Source organism: Scyliorhinus torazame, chromosome 30 (assembly GCF_047496885.1).
Source record: "Scyliorhinus torazame isolate Kashiwa2021f chromosome 30, sScyTor2.1, whole genome shotgun sequence".
Lineage (NCBI taxonomy): Eukaryota > Metazoa > Chordata > Chondrichthyes > Carcharhiniformes > Scyliorhinidae > Scyliorhinus > Scyliorhinus torazame.
In genome coordinates this window covers 1,049,855-1,069,940 of record NC_092736.1, presented here as the reverse complement: position 1 = coordinate 1,069,940, position 20,086 = coordinate 1,049,855, and the positions used below count along the sequence as shown (strand labels likewise).

General features: G+C 46.2%; 1 protein-coding gene across 1 annotated transcript in view; it reads left to right on the top strand.

Annotated features, from left to right (window-relative positions):
- The window catches only part of mtmr10 (myotubularin related protein 10), a 59,227-nt gene that overhangs the window by 12,658 nt on the left and 26,483 nt on the right, over positions 1 to 20,086 (top strand). The window contains exons 6-9 of the mRNA XM_072492587.1: positions 1,351 to 1,493; positions 7,928 to 8,018; positions 9,211 to 9,352; positions 9,615 to 9,702. Of these exons, the coding sequence (XP_072348688.1) occupies positions 1,351 to 1,493; positions 7,928 to 8,018; positions 9,211 to 9,352; positions 9,615 to 9,702 (464 nt within the window). The remainder of the gene's footprint in view (positions 1 to 1,350; positions 1,494 to 7,927; positions 8,019 to 9,210; positions 9,353 to 9,614; positions 9,703 to 20,086) is intronic.

Genomic DNA, 20,086 nt, shown 5'->3' with positions numbered 1-20,086 from the left:
ACGGTCTGAACGAATGTGGGTACGTTGTTGGGAGAGAGAAAATTCTATCCATAGGTGCTCCGATATTTTAATGTGCAATGCTCTGCCTCTTAAAAACTAAGAAGCTAATTTCATGATGGTAGTTTGCAAGGAATGGGGAAATGGCAGATTCCATTGAAGCTGGGCACACTCCACTGTGAAATGTGATTAAAAATAAAAATGAACTGGGCGACACGGTGGCACAGTGGTTAGCACTGCTGTCTCACGGTGCCGAGGTCCCAGGTTCGATCCCGGCCCCGGGTCACTGTCCGTGAGTCTCACTCCCACAGCCCAAAGATGTGCAGGGTAGGTGGATTGGCCACACTAAATTGTCCCTTAATTGGGGAAAATTGAATTGGGTACTTAAAAGAAAAAAAGTTAACATGAACTGCGGACGATGATAGTGGTTAGAACAGTGGCTTCCCAGCTCCAGGGTCAGAGGGACTCTGGGTCTGCACTCGTTGGAGTTTAGAGGGATGAGGGAGGATCTTATTGAAACTTGCAGGATACTGCGAGGCCTGGATAGAGTGGACGTGGAGAGGATGTTTCCACTTGTAGGAAAAACTAGAAGCAGAGGACACCATCTCAGACTAAAGGGACGATCCTTTAAAACAGAGATGAGGAGGAATTTCTTCAGCCAGAGGGTGGTGAATCTGTGGAACTCTTTGCTGCAGAAGGCTGTGGAGGCCAATTCACTGAGATAGATAGGTTCTTGATTAATAAGGGGATCAGGGGTTATGGGGAGAATGGGGATGAGAAAATATCAGCCGTGATTTAATGGCGGAGCAGACTCGATGGGCCGAGTGGCCTAATTCTGCTCCTATGTCAAAGAACAAAGAAATGTACAGCACAGGACAGGCCCTTCGGCCCTCCAAGCCCGTGCCGACCATGCTGCCCGACTAAACTACAATCATCTACACTTCCTGGGTCCGTATCCCTCTATTCCCATCCTATTCATGTATTTGTCAAGATGCCCCTTAAATGTCACTATCGTCTTATGGTCCCAGGTTCGATTCCCAGCTTGGTTCACTGTGGGGAGTCTGCACATTCTCCTCGTGTCTGCGTGCGTTTCCTCCAGGTGCTCTGGTTTCCTCCCACAAGTCCCGAAAGACGTGCTTGTTAGGTGAATTGGACATTCTGAATTCTCCCTCTGTGTACCCGGACAGGCGCCGGAGTGTGACTGCTGCTTGTGGCCGAGTGTCTGCATATGTGATATGTACCTGACCTGTGGATGTTTTTCACTTTCTGTATTTTTCAAAAACAAGCTCCCCCTTGCCACCTCTGCCTCTGATCCTGGGTTGTTTTTTTAATGTTCTGCCTTTCTTTGCCTAGTGAACGATGAGAGGAAGAAGAGGAAGGTTCTGGGACCCAATCGGTGCCTGAAGTTTAAACCCACTGAGCTGATCATTTACTGCAAGGATTTCCGTATCATTCGCTTCCGTTTTGATGAATCTATTCCAGAATCTGCCAGAAAGGTGAAAAGCGTACCCGTATGTGATGGGCACTGGGTGGCTCTGGGTACTGGTTGTATGATGGTTGTACAGACAGACAACTACGTGAAGGAAGTGACAGGAATGGAAATAGGGAGCTGGCACTTGAGACAGGGCTCTCCTGTCTGAGATGTGTAGCTTCTTTCTTGATGAATGGTCGTGATTGTATTGTGTACAATAAAACTGAGAGAGCTTGGAGTCGTTCAGAGTGGTCATGTGCTGTGCATAAAACACTCTTTGTTTGCGGCAGGGATTACTACAGTAAAGTGAGGTCTGTATCTGAGTGGGGACTTTATTTTAAGTACTTACCACACTTGCAGGCTGTGACTAACCGGCCGCCATCCTAGCGTGACTGCCATTTAATGGAAAATGTTGCCCAAGGAAATAAAAGTATATTCTGAAAAGTTAGCTTTTACTTGGCGTGTGCGGAATCCTCCTGTGTCTGATGTTTGCTGGAACGTTATGGAATATAACTTTCAAAATAAAAATCTGCGGCTCTTTGAGCAGGAGCTGTTACAGTTCGCCTCCGTATCCAAGGCTTGGACAAGTGTGGGTGCAGGGCAGATTTCCATTGTCAATGCTGTCCTGTCAACTACGCTGGAAATTGCATGTGAGGATCTGTCAGGTGATGACAGAATTGGGTTTCCGTGATGCCCCCAGGGGTGAATGTCCTACTATCTCTCACTGTCCAGTGGGCAGAAAGCTGCAACACAAAGGGACTTTGGGGGGGGGGGGGGGTGGACTTGTGCACGAAACACAGAAAAGTAGCCCAGGGGCAGCAGGTAATCAGGAAGCTAATGGAATGTTGGCCCTGATTTCCCGGGGGTTGGAGTATAAGAGTGGGGAAGTCTTGCTGCAACTGTACACGGTTCTGGTGTGACCACATCTGGAGCACTGGGAGCAGTTTAGGTCCCTTATTTAAGGAAAGGTTCTATTTAATTGGAGGCGGTTGAGAGAAGGTTCACTGGGGTGATCCCCGGTCTGGAGGGATTGTCTCACGAGCAACGGTTAGACAGGTTGGGACTCTGAATTGAGAAGAATGAGAGGTGATCTCACTGATACATGTCGGATTGTTAAGGGGCTGACGGGGTAAATGCTGAATTTCCCCTCATGGGAGAGTCCAGCACCAGAGGGCAGAGTCTCCGAATAAAGGGGAATTTCAGACTGAGATGAGGAGGAATTACTTCTCCGAGGTTTGAGTCTCTGGAACTCCTTGACCTAGAGAGCTGCGGGGACGGAGCCCTTGTGTATATTTAAGACTGAGAGATTCTTGATTGCTCAGGGAATCAGAGGTTATGTGGAAAGGGCAGGAAAGTAGACGTTGTTGGATTAGCCATGATTCTGTTGGATGGCAGAGCTGGCTCGAGCAGTACGGCCGCCTCCTGTTCCGCTGATGCCTCCCTGCAAAGGGGAACATTCGGTGTCAGGGACGGCTCAGACGACCATTCTGGGTTCCCACTAAGGCGTTGAGTTATTTTGGGTCATAGAATTTACAGTGCAGAAGGAGGGCAATCGGCCCATCGGGTCTGCACCGGCCCTTGGAAAGAGTATCCTAGTTAAGCCCACACCTCCACCCTATCCCCATAACCCAGTAACCCCACCTAACCTTTTTGGTCACTATGGGCAATTTATCACGGCCAATCCACCTAACCTGCACATCTTTGGACTGTGGGAGGATACCGGAGCACCCGGAGGAAACCCACGCACACAGGGGGAGAACGTGCAGACTCTGCACAGACAGTGACCCAAGCCAGGAATCGGACCCTGGAGCTGTGAAGCAACTGTGCTCACCACTGTGCTACCATGCTGTCCATGGGCTATTTTCTGTTGACACTTTGTAGTTTATATTTAAAACCCCAAATCCCACCTATGGACACGAAGTGCTGAGTGCACTTTTGTGACCCTGGACATGCCTTTTTCACTCAACACTATTCCATCTAGAAGGTCCTTTGTGAAGAATTTTCAAGTTGGATTGCCGCGTAGTTATAGACTTGACTAACTTCTATGGGAGGCCAGGGAAGAGATTGCTGGACCTTTGGCTTTGATTTTTATGTCATCATTGGCTACAGGAATAGTGCCAGAGGACTGGAGGACAGCAAATGTGGTCCCTTTGTTCAAAAAGGGGAGCAGAGACAACCCCGGCAACTATAGACCGGTGAGCCTCACGTCTGTAGTGGGTAAAGTCTTGGAGGGGATTATAAGGGACAAGATTTATAATCATCTAGATAGGAATAATATGATCAGGGATAGTCAGCATGGCTTTGTGAAGGGTAGGTCATGCCTCACAAACCTTATTGAGTTCTTTGAGAAGGTGACTGAACAGGTAGACGAGGGTAGAGCAGTTGATGTGGTGTATATGGATTTCAGCAAAGCGTTTGATAAGGTTCCCCACGGTAGGCTATTGCAAAAAATACGGAGGCTGGGGATTGAGGGTGATTTAGAGATGTGGATCAGAAATTGGCTAGCTGAAAGAAGACAGAGGGTGGTGGTTGATGGGAAATGTTCAGAATGGAGTACAGTCACAAGTGGAGTACCACAAGGATCTGTTCTGGGGCCGTTGCTGTTTGTCATTTTTATCAATGACCTAGAGGAAGGCGCAGAAGGGTGGGTGAGTAAATTTGCAGACGATACTAAAGTCGGTGGTGTTGTCGATAGTGTGGAAGGATGTAGCAGGTTACAGAGGGATATAGATAAGCTGCAGAGCTGGGCTGAGAGGTGGCAAATGGAGTTTAATGTAGAGAAGTGTGAGGTGATTCACTTTGGAAGGAATAACAGGAATGCGGAATATTTGGCTAATGGTAAAGTTCTTGAAAGTGTGGATGAGCAGAGGGATCTAAGTGTCCATGTACATAGATCCCTGAAAGTTGCCACCCAGGTTGATAGGGTTGTGAAGAAGGCCTATGGAGTGTTGGCCTTTATTGGTAGAGGGATTGAGTTCCGGAGTCGGGAGGTCATGTTGCAGCTGTACAGAACTCTGGTCCGGCCGCATTTGGAGTATTGCGTACAGTTCTGGTCACCGCATTATAGGAAGGACGTGGAGGCTTTGGAGCGGGTGCAGAGGAGATTTACCAGGATGTTGCCTGGTATGGAGGGAAAATCTTATGAGGAAAGGCTGACGGACTTGAGGTTGTTTTCGTTGGAGAGAAGAAGGTTAAGAGGAGACTTAATAGAGGCATACAAAATGATCAGGGGGTTGGATAGGGTGGACAGTGAGAGCCTTCTCCCGCGGATGGATATGGCTGGCACGAGGGGACATAACTTTAAACTGAGGGGTAATAGATATAGGACAGAGGTCAGAGGTAGGTTCTTTACGCAAAGAGTAGTGAGGCCGTGGAATGCCCTACCTGCTACAGTAGTGAACTCGCCAACATTGAGGGCATTTAAAAGTTTATTGGATAAACATATGGATGATAATGGCATAGTGTAGGTTAGATGGCTTTTGTTTCAGTGCAACATCGTGGGCCGAAGGGCCTGTACTGCGCTGTATTGTTCTATGTTCTATGTTCTATGTAACTTTACCAAAGGTCTAGTATGGACGTGATGGGGAAAATGGCCTCTTCCTGTGCTGTGTGACTCCATGGCTCTGGGTGGAGGAGGCATTGCTATCAAACCCGTCGGAGAAGTTAAACAGAGGAAATAGTGTCTTGTTTTTGGGAGACTGCGATTCAGAACAGAAATGCTGGTGAGGGAGAAAAATGGCAGCTGAAATATTTTTGTTTAATACACAAGATTTTATATGCTGGTTATTCTGGCAACAGCAACAAGTCGTCACTTCGAGCACCTTTAATATAGTCAGATGTCTCCTGGTATTTCAAATGAAAATCGCTTATTGTCACAAGTCGGCTTCAAATGAAGTTACTGTGAAAAGCCCCTAGTCGCCACATTCCGGCGCCTGTTCGGGGAGGCTGTTGCGGGAATTGAACCGTGCTGCTGGCCTGCCTCGGTCTGCTTTCAAAGCCAGCGATTTAGCCCTGTGCTAAACCAGCCATGATAAATTGCCCCTTAAGTGTTCAAAAGGTTAGGTGGGGTTACTGGATTATGGGAATAGGGTAGAGGCATGGGCTTAAGTAGGGTTCTTTTTCCAAGGGCCAGTGCAGATCCGATGGGCCGAATGGCCTCCTTCTGCAGTGTAGGTGCAGGGGCTGGTTTAGCAGTGGGCTAAACAGCTGGCTTGTAATGCAGAACAAAGTCAGCAGCGCAGGTTCAATTCCTGTACCGGCCTCCCCGAACAGGATTTTGTGGGAGTGTTACTTGTCACTGAAACACAAAAGGAGCCATTAGGAGGGGTGACCAAACACTTGGTTAAATAAGACATTTTAAAGAAGTAATCTAGAGGGGAGAGGTGGGGATTGCAGAGCTGGGGGCCCAGGCAGCTGAAGCTGGGGGCCCAGGCAGCTGAAGCTGGGGGCCCAGGCAGCTGAAGCTGGGGGCCCAGGCAGCTGAAGCTGGGGGCCCAGGCAGCTGAAGCTGGGGGCCCAGGCAGCTGAAGCTGGGGGCCCAGGCAGCTGAAGCTGGGGGCCCAGGCAGCTGAAGCTGGGGGCCCAGGCAGCTGAAGCTGGGGGCCCAGGCAGCTGAAGCTGGGGGCCCAGGCAGCTGAAGCTGGGGGCCCAGGCAGCTGAAGCTGGGGGCCCAGGCAGCTGAAGCTGGGGGCCCAGGCAGCTGAAGCTGGGGGCCCAGGCAGCTGAAGCTGGGGGCCCAGGCAGCTGAAGCTGGGGGCCCAGGCAGCTGAAGCTGGGGGCCCAGGCAGCTGAAGCTGGGGGCCCAGGCAGCTGAAGCTGGGGGCCCAGGCAGCTGAAGCTGGGGGCCCAGGCAGCTGAAGCTGGGGGCCCAGGCAGCTGAAGCTGGGGGCCCAGGCAGCTGAAGCTGGGGGCCCAGGCAGCTGAAGCTGGGGGCCCAGGCAGCTGAAGCTGGGGGCCCAGGCAGCTGAAGCTGGGGGCCCAGGCAGCTGAAGCTGGGGGCCCAGGCAGCTGAAGCTGGGGGCCCAGGCAGCTGAAGCTGGGGGCCCAGGCAGCTGAAGCTGGGGGCCCAGGCAGCTGAAGCTGGGGGCCCAGGCAGCTGAAGCTGGGGGCCCAGGCAGCTGAAGCTGGGGGCCCAGGCAGCTGAAGCTGGGGGCCCAGGCAGCTGAAGGTAGAATGATTCAAATTGGGAATGTGCAAAGGGCAGAGATGACTGGGATCTTGGAGGTTTGTAGGGAACACAGGAGCGATGGATGAACATGCCCTCTTGTGAGTTAGGATATGCTATTGGAGCAAGAGAGAGTGAAACTTAACAGGGCATCTTATTGACAGCTTACTGGCACCCCAATATCGAAGCGCCTTTAGGGAGCAGCTGTAAACGTGGGTCAGAAGTGTGTGGAAGATAATCGCTTCGCTTTAGCAGGTTTGATAATTGCTGCCAACCTGGAGAGTCACCAAAGTAATGTGGTTGTGACTGTCCGAGGATACAGCAGGATTTAGATTGTTTGGAAACTTGGGCGGAGAGATGGCAGATGGAGTTTAATCCGGACAAATGTGAGGTAATGCATTTTGGAAGGTCTAATACAGGTAGGGAATATACAGTGAATGGTAGAACCCTCAAGAGTATTGAAAGTCAAAGAGATCTAGGTGTACAGGTCCACAGGTCACTGAAAGGGGCAACACAGGTGGAGAAGGTAGTCAAGAAGGCATACGGCATGCTTGCCTTCATTAGCCGGGGCATTGAGTATAAGAATTGGCAAGTCATGTTGCAGCTGTATAGAACCCTAGTTCGGCCACACTTGGAGTATAGTGTTCAATTCTGGTCGCCACACTACCAGAAGGATGTGGAGGCTTTAGAGAGGGTGCAGAAGAGATTTACCAGAATGTTGCCTGGTATGGAGGGCATTAGCTATGAGGAGCGGTTGAATAAACTCGGTTTGTTCTCACTGGAACGACGGAGGTTGAGGGGCGACCTGATAGAGGTCTACAAAATTATGAGGGGCATAGACAGAGTAGATCGTCAGAGGCTTTTCCCCAGGGTAGACGGGTCAATTACTAGGGGGCATAGGTTTAAGGTGAGAGGGGCAAGGTTTAGAGTAGATGTACGAGGCAAGTTTTTTTACGCAGAGGGTAGTGGGTGCCTGGAACTCGCTGCCGGAGGAGGTGGTGGAAGCAGGGACGATAGTGACATTTAAGGGGCATCTTGACAAATACATGAATAGGATGGGAATAGAGGGATACCGACCCAGGAAGTGTAGAAGATTGTAGTTTAGTCGGGCAGCATGATCGGCACGGGCTTGGAGGGCTGAAGGGCCTGTTCCTGTGCTGTATTTTTCTTTGTTCTTTGTGTGAGGCTCTGACCTCGCAGCTCCACTGTTTCTGATGAGGAGCAGAGGTCACAGTTTAGCTGTTGGTGCCGTTTCCGCACTCTGTCTTTAATTGTGGATTTCTGCTTTGTTCCAGATCTGCCTTGTGATTGCACATTACTCTCAGCCTAAAGATCTCCAGTTGCTGTTTGGGTTTGCGTATGCCGGGGAGAAGTGCCAGAATTCAGGTAAGGCAGTGGGAATATCAGTGCGTACTGGCTGGACACTCCATTTGCCCCAATGAGTCACATCATCTACTGAATAGATTGTGCTCGACAATAACATTCCCATTCACTTGCAGAGTGAATGACGTTTTCTGTAAACTCCTTGACAGGCCTGGTAAAGTCAGTGCAGTGAGTAATTGAGCTGTGCAAACAAGCTCTGTACTGAATTCATCCCCTGTCTGGCTGGAAGAATTATAGAATTCCTAATAATATAAAAATTGCTTATTGTCACAAGTAGGCTTCAATGAAGTTACTGTGAAAAGCCCCTAGTCGCCACATTCCGGCGCCTTTTCGGGGAGGCTGGTACAGGAATTGAACCTGTGCTGTTGGCCTTGTTCTGCATTACAAGCCAGCTGTTTAGCCCACTGCTAAACCAGCCCCTGCACCTACAGTGCAGAAGGAGGCCATTCGGCCCATCGGCACTGGCCCTTGGAAAAAGAACCCTACTTAAGCCCATGCCTCTACCCTATTCCCATAATCCAGTAACCCCACCGAACCTTTTGAACACTTAGGGGGCAATTTAGCATGGCCAATCCACCTAACCTGCACTTCTTTGGACTTGTGGGAGGAAACCGGAGCACCCGGAGGAAACCCACGCAGACATGCGGAGAACGTGCAGACTCCACACAGACAGTGACCTGAGGCCGGATTTGAACCTGGAGCTGTGATGCAGCAGTGCTAACCACCGTGCCATCCCCAAAGACTAGTCTTCGTACCGGTGGGCAGTGGAGGGGATAATTCAGCCAGTGTTTCTAAATGTGAGCACTGTTAGTGGCAGTTTTGATTATATGCCTGAGGATTATTGGTTGAGTACAGGATTGGGGATCACTGGAACGGGATCCTATTGTGAATTGACCTATTCTGGAGACGAGGAAGCGAAAATCAAAGGGAAAGAAAACTTGCATTTTCTGGCACCTTTCGGGATCACCGGGCATCTCAAAACACTTTACAACACTTTTACACTGACTTCATTGGCTGTAATGTAGGAATTGCAACAAAAATTAATTCCCCACCAATCAGACTTTTGTGTAAAAAGGGTGCTGGTTGGGGAGTCTCACAGTCCAATGTTGACACTTGGTCACAGTCACAGGCGTCAGTCTGGAGTTACCAATGTAAAAACCTCTAAGCCGTGATTGTCTTCCCTTATTTGGCAAAGTGAACGGAACAGACCCAGAGGTGGATGGACTGCAGACGTCACTTTTTGAAACGTATTCGGACTGGGATAGGGAAATAAAGCGGACAGGGGCGTCAGAATGGAGAGTGTGTTCTGTCAATGAACACTATGCTACTTCCACGAGGTAGGAAAACTTCAGAAACCTTGACTGTGGCTTGGAAACAGGCAGCTGTGTCGTGTGATTGGGTTTCAGTAAATTACTTAAAATATGTAAAGAGCACAGTAAATGGGAAGCTGGGAATGGGCGTAGGGGTGGGGAGAAGTGGGCGGATGGAAATGGGGTGGGGGAGAGTGGAGTTAATCTGCGCTGCCACTCTGTGCAGAGTTTAAAAGTACAAATGCTTTAATGTGAGAAGTCTTAGTGTTCGTTTTATTGTGGTTTACAGTCTTCCAGAGTACTTTGTTGTTCCATCTTCTCTGGCGGACGAAGACTTGAAACAGTTGGTTCCTTCTTTCAACGGCGACCGGATCCCAGTGAGTGTGGATCTGTAATCAGAGTTGGTGAATGGGCGGGAATCCCCAATATTTAAACAATTTAGTTGCATCTAGACCACCTGTTTTACTGTGTGCATGCAGCACACACTGGCCTTTTACTGCGTAGTTTAGGCAGCACGGTGGCACAGTGGTTAGCACTGCTGCCTCACGGCGCCGAGGAACCGGGTTCGATCCCGGCCCCGGGTCACTGTCCGTGTGGACTTTGCTCATTCTCCCCGTGTCTGCGTGGGTCTCACCACTACAACACAAAATTGATATTTGGGGTAGGTGGATTGGCCGCGCTAAATTGCCCTTTAACTGGAAAAAAAAAGGTAGTTTTATTGCCTAGAATGTTAGTACACATGGAGCAGCCGCACTACAACTAGAATGTTAGTACACATGGAGCAGCAGCTCTACAACTAGAATGTGAGTACACATGGAGCAGCAGCACTATAACTAGAATGTTAGTACACATGGAGCAGCAGCTCTATAACTAGAATGTTAGTACACACGGAGCAGCAGCACTATAACTAGAATGTTAGTACACATGGAGCAGCAGCTCTATAACTAGAATGTTAGTACACATGGAGCAGCAGCAAAAAAACAAGAATGTTAGTACACATGGAGCAGCAGCTCTATAACTAGAATGTTAGTACACATGGAGCAGCAGCCACATAACTAGAATGTTAGTACACATGGAGCAGCAGCACTATAACTAGAATGTTAGTACACATGGAGCAGCAGCTCTATAACTAGAATGTTAGTACACATGGAGCAGCAGCTCTATAACTAGAATGTTAGTACACATGGAGCAGCAGCTCTATAACTAGAATGTTAGTACACATGGAGTAGCAGCACTATAACTAGAATGTTAGTACACATGGAGCAGCAGCTCTATAACTAGAATGTTAGTACACATGGAGCAGCAGCTCTATAACTAGAATGTTAGTACACATGGAGCAGCAGCACTATAACTAGAACGTTAGTACACATGGAGCAGCAGCACCATAACTAGAATGTTAGTACACATGGAGCAGCAGCTCTATAACTAGAACGTTAGTACACATGGAGCAGCAGCACTATAACTAGAATGTTAGTACACATGGAGCAGCAGCTCTATAACTAGAATGTTAGTACACATGGAGCAGCAGCTCTATAACTAGAATGTTAGTAGACATGGAGCAGCAGCTCTATAACTAGAATGTTAGTACACATGGAGCAGCAGCTCGATAACTAGAATGTTAGTACACATGGAGCAGCAGCACTATAACTAGAATGTTAGTACACATGGAGCAGCAGCTCTATAACTAGAATGTTAGTACACATGGAGCAGCAGCTCTATAACTAGAATGTTAGTACACATGGAGCAGCAGCTCTATAACTAGAATGTTAGTACACATGGAGCAGCAGCTCTATAACTAGAACGTTAGTACACAGGGAGCAGCAGCACTATAACTAGAATGTTAGTACACATGGAGCAGCAGCACTATAACTAGAATGTTAGTACACATGGAGCAGCAGCACTATAACTAGAACGTTAGTACACATGGAGCAGCAGCTCTATAACTAGAATGTTAGTACACATGGAGCAGCAGCACTATAACTAGAATGTTAGTACACATGGAGCAGCAGCTCTATAACTAGAATGTTAGTACACATGGAGCAGCAGCTCTATAACTAGAATGTTAGTACACATGGAGCAGCAGCTCTATAACTAGAATGTTAGTACACATGGAGCAGCAGCACTATAACTAGAATGTTAGTACACATGGAGCAGCAGCACTATAACTAGAATGTTAGTACACATGGAGCAGCAGCTCTATAACTAGAATGTTAGTACACATGGAGCAGCAGCTCTATAACTAGAATGTTAGTACACATGGAGCAGCAGCACTATAACTAGAATGTTAGTACACATGGAGCAGCAGCTCTATAACTAGAATGTTAGTACACATGGAGCAGCAGCTCTATAACTAGAATGTTAGTACACATGGAGTAGCAGCACTATAACTAGAATGTTAGTACACATGGAGCAGCAGCTCTATAACTAGAATGTTAGTACACATGGAGCAGCAGCTCTATAACTAGAATGTTAGTACACATGGAGCAGCAGCTCTATAACTAGAATGTTAGTACATGGAGCAGCAGCTCTATAACTAGAATGTTAGTACACATGGAGCAGCAGCTCTATAACTAGAATGTTAGTACACATGGAGCAGCAGCTCTATAACTAGAATGTTAGTACACATGGAGCAGCAGCTCTATAACTAGAATGTTAGTACACATGGAGCAGCAGCTCTATAACTAGAATGTTAGTAGACATGGAGCAGCAGCTCTATAACTAGAATGTTAGTACACATGGAGCAGCAGCTCGATAACTAGAATGTTAGTACACATGGAGCAGCAGCACTAACTAGAATGTTAGTACACACGGAGCAGCAGCACTATAACTAGAATGTTAGTACATGGAGCAGCAGCTCTATAACTAGAATGTTAGTACACATGGAGCAGCAGCTCTATAACTAGAATGTTAGTAGACATGGAGCAGCAGCTCTATAACTAGAATGTTAGTACACATGGAGCAGCAGCTCGATAACTAGAATGTTAGTACACATGGAGCAGCAGCACTATAACTAGAATGTTAGTAGACATGGAGCAGCAGCTCTATAACTAGAATGTTAGTACACATGGAGCAGCAGCTCGATAACTAGAATGTTAGTACACATGGAGCAGCAGCACTATAACTAGAATGTTAGTACACATGGAGCAGCAGCTCTATAACTAGAATGTTAGTACACACGGAGCAGCAGCTCTATAACTAGAACGTTAGTACACATGGAGCAGCAGCACTATAACTAGAATGTTAGTACACATGGAGCAGCAGCTCTATAACTAGAATAGAACATAGAACATAGAACAATACAGCGCAGTACAGGCCCTTCGGCCCACTATGGTGCACCGAAACAAAAGCCATCTAACCTACACTATGCCATTATCATCCATATGTTTATCCAATAAACTTTTAAATGCCCTCAATGTTGGCGAGTTCACTACTGAAGCAGGTAGGGCATTCCACGGCCTCACTACTCTTTGCGTAAAGAACCTACCTCTGACCTCTGTCCTATATCTATTACCCCTCAGTTTAAAGTTATGTCCCCTCGTGCCAGCCTTTTCCATCCGCGGGAGAAGGCTCTCACTGTCCACCCTATCCAACCCCCTGATCATTTTGTATGCCTCTATTAAGTCTCCTCTTAGCCTTCTTCTCTCCAACGAAAACAACCTCAAGTCCGTCAGCCTTTCCTCATAAGATTTTCCCTCCATACCAGGCAACATCCTGGTAAATCTCCTCTGCACCCGCTCCAAAGCCTCCACGTCCTTCCTATAATGCGGTGACCAGAACTGTACGCAATACTCCAAATGCGGCCGGACCAGAGTTCTGTACAGCTGCAACATGACCTCTCGACTCCGGAACTCAATCCCTCTACCAATAAAGGCCAACACTCCATAGGCCTTCTTCACAACCCTATCAACCTGGGTGGCAACTTTCAGGGATCTATGTACATGGACACCTAGATCCCTCTGCTCAGCCACACTTTCAAGAACTTTACCATTAGCCAAATATTCCGCATTCCTGTTATTCCTTCCAAAGTGAATCACCTCACACTTCTCTACATTAAACTCCATTTGCCACCTCTCAGCCCAGCTCTGCAGCTTATCTATATCCCTCTGTAACCTGCTACATCCTTCCACACTATCGACAACACCACCGACTTTAGTATCATCTGCAAATTTACTCACCCACCCTTCTGTGCCTTCCTCTAGGTCATTGATAAAAATGACAAACAGCAACGGCCCCAGAACAGATCCTTGTGGTACTCCACTTGTGACTGTACTCCATTCTGAACATTTCCCATCAACCACCACCCTCTGTCTTCTTTCAGCTAGCCAATTTCTGATCCACATCTCTAAATCACCCTCAATCCCCAGCCTCCGTATTTTTTGCAATAGCCTACCGTGGGGAACCTTATCAAACGCTTTGCTGAAATCCATATACACCACATCAACTGCTCTACCCTCGTCTACCTGTTCAGTCACCTTCTCAAAGAACTCAATAAGGTTTGTGAGGCATGACCTACCCTTCACAAAGCCATGCTGACTATCCCTGATCATATCATTCCTATCTAGATGATTATAAATCTTGTCCCTTATAATCCCCTCCAAGACTTTACCCACTACAGACGTGAGGCTCACCGGTCTATAGTTGCCGGGGTTGTCTCTGCTCCCCTTTTTGAACAAAGGGACCACATTTGCTGTCCTCCAGTCCTCTGGCACTATTCCTGTAGCCAATGATGACATAAAAATCAAAGCCAAAGGTCCAGCAATCTCTTCCCTGGCCTCCCATAGAATCCTAGGATAAATCCCATCAGGTCCCGGGGACTTATCTATTTTCAGCCTGTCCAGAATTGCCAACACCTCTTCCCTACGTACCTCAATGCCATCTATTCTATTAGCCTGGGGCTCAGCATTCTCCTCCACAACATTATTTTTTTCCTGAGTGAATACTGACGAAAAATATTCATTTAGTATCTCGCCTATCTCTTCAGACTCCACACACAATTTCCCATCCCTGTCCTTGACTGGTCCTACTCTTTCCCTAGTCATTCGCTTATTCCTGACATACCTATAGAAAGCTTTTGGGTTTTCCTTGATCCTTCCTGCCAAATACTTCTCATGTCCCCTCCTTGCTCGTCTTAGCTCTCTCTTTAGATCCTTCCTCGCTACCTTGTAACTATCCATCGCCCCAACCGAAACTTCACACTTCATCTTCACATAGGCCTCCTTCTTCCTCTTAACAAGAGATTCCACTTCCCTGGTAAACCACGGTTCCCTCGCTCGACGCCTTCCTCCCTGTCTGACCGGTACATACTTATCAAGAACACGCAGTAGCTGATCCTTGAACAAGCCCCACTTATCCAGTGTGCCCAACACTTGCAGCCTACTTCTCCACCTTATCCCCCCCAAGTCACGTCTAATGGCATCATAATTGCCCTTCCCCCAGCTATAACTCTTGCCCTGCGGTGTATACTTATCCCTTTCCATCATTAACGTAAACGTCACCGAAATGTTAGTAGACATGGAGCAGCAGCTCTATAACTAGAATGTTAGTACACATGGAGCAGCAGCTCGATAACTAGAATGTTAGTACACATGGAGCAGCAGCACTATAACTAGAATGTTAGTACACACGGAGCAGCAGCACTATAACTAGAATGTTAGTACATGGAGCAGCAGCTCTATAACTAGAATGTTAGTACACATGGAGCAGCAGCTCTATAACTAGAATGTGAGTACACATGGAGCAGCAGCTCTATAACTAGAATGTTAGTACACATGGAGCAGCAGCACTATAACTAGAATGTTAGTACACAGGGAGCAGCAGCACTATAACTAGAATGTTAGTACACATGGAGCAGCAGCACTATAACTAGAATGTTAGTACACATGGAGCAGCAGCTCTATAACTAGAATGTTAGTACACAGGGAGAAGCAGCACTATAGCTAGAACGTTAGTACACATGGAGCAGCAGCACTATAACTAGAACGTTAGTACACATGGAGCAGCAGCACTATAACTAGAATGTTAGTACACATGGAGCAGCAGCACTATAACTAGAATGTTAGTACACATGGAGCAGCAGCACTGTAACTAGAATGTTAGTACACATGGAGCAGCAGCACTGTAACTAGAATGTTAGTACACATGGAGCAGCAGCACTATAACTAGAACGTTAGTACACATGGAGCAGCAGCTCTATAACTAGAATGTTAGTACACATGGAGCAGCAGCTCTATAACTAGAATGTTAGTACACATGGAGCAGCAGCTCTATAACTAGAATGTTAGTACACATGGAGCAGCAGCACTGTAACTAGAATGTTAGTACACATGGAGCAGCAGCACCATAACTAGAATGTTAGTACACACGGAGCAGCAGCTCTATAACTAGAATGTTAGTACACATGGAGCAGCAGCTCTAACTAGAATGTTAGTACACAGGGAGCAGCAGCTCTATAACTAGAATGTTAGTACATGGAGCAGCAGCACTATAACTAGAATGTTAGTACACATGGAGCAGCAGCACCACAACTAGAACGTTAGTACACAGGGAGCAGCAGCACTATAACTAGAATGTTAGTACACATGGAGCAGCAGCATTATAACTAGAATGTTAGTACACATGGAGCAGCAGCACTATATCTAGAACGTTAGTACACATGGAGCAGCAGCAGTATAACTATAATGTTAGTACACATGGAGCAGCAGCTCTATAACTAGAATGTTAGTACACATGGAGCAGCAGCACTATATCTAGAACGTTAGTACACATGGAGCAGCAGCAGTATAACTATAATGTTAGTACACATGGAGCAGCAGCTCTATAACTAGAACGTTAGTACACATGGAGCAGCAGCATTATAACTATAATGTTAGTACACATGGAGCAGCAGCACTATAACTAGAATGTTAGTACACATGGAGCAGCAGCACCACAACTAGAACGTTAGTACACAGGGAGCAGCAGCACTATAACTAGAATGTTAGTACACATGGAGCAGCAGCATTATAACTAGAATGTTAGTACACATGGAGCAGCAGCACTATATCTAGAACGTTAGTACACATGGAGCAGCAGCAGTATAACTATAATGTTAGTACACATGGAGCAGCAGCTCTATAACTAGAATGTTAGTACACATGGAGCAGCAGCGCTATAACTAGAACGTTAGTACACAGGGAGCAGCAGCACTATAACTAGAACGTTAGTACACATGGAGCAGCAGCACTATAACTAGAATGTTAGTACACATGGAGAAGCAGCTCTATAACTAGAATGTTAGTACACGGAGCAGCAGCACTATAACTAGAATGTTAGTACACATGGAGCAGCAGCTCTATAACTAGAATGTTAGTACACGGAGCAGCAGCACTATAACTAGAATGTTAGTACATGGAGCAGCAGCAGTATAACTAGAATGTTAGTACACATGGAGCAGCAGCACTATAACTAGAATGTTAGTACACGGAGCAGCAGCACTATAACTAGAATGTTAGTACACATGGAGCAGGAGCACTATAACTAGAACGTTAGTACACACGGAGCAGCAGCACTATAACTAGAATGTTAGTACACATGGAGCAGGAGCACTATAACTATAACGTTAGTACACAGGGAGCAGCAGCACTATAACTAGAATGTTAGTACACATGGAGCAGCAGCTCTATAACTAGAATGTTAGTACACATGGAGCAGCAGCACAATAACTAGAATGTTAGTACACATGGAGCAGCAGCACTATAACTAGAATGTTAGTACACATGGAGCAGCAGCACTATAACTAGAATGTTAATACACATGGAGCAGCAGCACTATAACTAGAATGTTAGTACACATGGAGCAGCAGCACTATAACTAGAATGTTAGTATACATGGAGCAGCAGCTCTATAACTAGAATGTTAGTACACATGGAGCAGCAGCACTATAACTAGAACGTTAGTACACATGGAGCAGCAGCACTATAACTAGAATGTTAGTACACATGGAGCAGCAGCTCTATAACTAGAATGTTAGTACACACGGAGCAGCAGCTCTATAACTAGAATGTTAGTACACATGGAGCAGCAGCTCTATAACTAGAATGTTAGTACACACGGAGCAGCAGCACTATAACTAGAATGTTAGTACACATGGAGCAGCAGCTCTATAACTAGAATGTTAGTACACACTGAGCAGCAGCACTATAACTAGAATGTTAGTACACATGGAGCAGCAGCACTATAACTAGAATGTTAGTACATGGAGCAGCAGCACTATAACTAGAATGTTAGTACACAGGGAGCAGCAGCTCTATAACTAGAATGTTAGTACACATGGAGCAGCAGCTCTATAACTAGAATGTTAGTACACATGGAGCAGCAGCACTATAACTAGAATGTTAGTACACATGGAGCAGCAGCTCTATAACTAGAATGTTAGTACACATGGAGCAGCAGCACTATAACTAGAATGTTAGTACACATGGAGCAGCAGCACTATAACTAGAATGTTAGTACACATGGAGCAGCAGCTCTATAACTAGAATGTTAGTACACATGGAGCAGCAGCACTATAACTAGAATGTTAGTACACATGGAGCAGCAGCTCTATAACTAGAATGTTAGTACACAGGGAGCAGCAGCTCTATAACTAGAATGTTAGTACATGGAGCAGCAGCTCTATAACTAGAATGTTAGTACACATGGAGCAGCAGCACTATAACTAGAATGTTAGTACACATGGAGCAGCAGCTCTATAACTAGAATGTTAGTACACATGGAGCAGCAGCACTATAACTAGAATGTTAGTACACATGGAGCAGCAGCACTATAACTAGAATGTTAGTACACAGGGAGCAGCAGCTCTATAACTAGAATGTTAGTACATGGAGCAGCAGCTCTATAACTAGAATGTTAGTACACATGGAGCAGCAGCACTATAACTAGAATGTTAGTACACATGGAGCAGCAGCACTATAACTAGAATGTTAGTACACATGGAGCAGCAGCTCTATAACTAGAATGTTAGTACATGGAGCAGCAGCTCTATAACTAGAATGTTAGTACACATGGAGCAGCAGCACTATAACTAGAATGTTAGTACACATGGAGCAGCAGCTCTATAACTAGAATGTTAGTACACATGGAGCAGCAGCACTATAACTAGAATGTTAGTACACATGGAGCAGCAGCTCTATAACTAGAATGTTAGTACACATGGAGCAGCAGCTCTATAACTAGAATGTTAGTACATGGAGCAGCAGCTCTATAACTAGAATGTTAGTACACATGGAGCAGCAGCTCTATAACTAGAATGTTAGTACACATGGAGCAGCAGCTCTATAACTAGAATGTTAGTACACATGGAGCAGCAGCACTATAACTAGAATGTTAGTACACATGGAGCAGCAGCTCTATAACTAGAATGTTAGTACACATGGAGCAGCAGCTCTATAACTAGAATGTTAGTACACATGGAGCAGCAGCTCTATAACTAGAATGTTAGTACACATGGAGCAGCAGCTCTATAACTAGAATGTTAGTACACATGGAGCAGCAGCTCTATAACTAGAATGTTAGTACACATGGAGCAGCAGCACTATAACTAGAATGTTAGTACACAGGGAGCAGCAGCACTATAACTAGAACGTTAGTACACATGGAGCAGCAGCTCTATAACTAGAATGTTAGTACACAGGGAGCAGCAGCTCTATAACTAGAATGTTAGTACACATGGAGCAGCAGCACTATAACTAGAATGTTAGTACACATGGAGCAGCAGCACTATAACTAGAATGTTTGTACACATGGAGCAGCAGCACTATAACTAGAATGTTAGTACACATGGAGCAGCAGCTCTATAACTGGAATGTTAGTACACATGGAGCAGCAGCTCTATAACTAGAATGTTTGTACATGGAGCAGCAGCACTATAACTAGAATGTTAGTACACATGGAGCAGCAGCACTATAACTAGAATGTTAGTACACATGGAGCAGCAGCACTATAACTAGAATGTTTGTACACATGGAGCAGCAGCACTATAACTAGAATGTTAGTACACATGGAGCAGCAGCACTATAACTAGAATGTTAGTACACATGGAGCAGCAGCACTATAACTAGAATGTTAGTACACATGGAGCAGCAGCACTATAACTAGAATGTTAGTACACATGGAGCAGCAGCACTATAACTAGAATGTTCGTACACATGGAGCAGCAGCTCTATAACTAGAATGTTAGTACACATGGAGCAGCAGCACTATAACTAGAATGTTAGTACACATGGAGCAGCAGCACTATAACTAGAATGTTCGTACACATGGAGCAGCAGCTCTATAACTAGAATGTTAGTACACATGGAGCAGCAGCACTATAACTAGAATGTTCGTACACATGGAGCAGCAGCTCTATAACTAGAATGTTAGTACACATGGAGCAGCAGCACTATAACTAGAATGTTCGTACACATGGAGCAGCAGCTCTATAACTAGAATGTTAGTACACATGGAGCAGCAGCTCTATAACTAGAATGTTAGTACACATGGAGCAGCAGCTCTATAACTAGAATGTTAGTACACATGGAGCAGCAGCTCTATAACTAGAATGTTAGTACACATGGAGCAGCAGCACTATAACTAGAATGTTCGTACACATGGAGCAGCAGCTCTATAACTAGAATGTTAGTACACATGGAGCAGCAGCACTAACTAGAATGTTCGTACACATGGAGCAGCAGCACTATAACTAGAATGTTAGTACACATGGAGCAGCAGCACTATAACTAG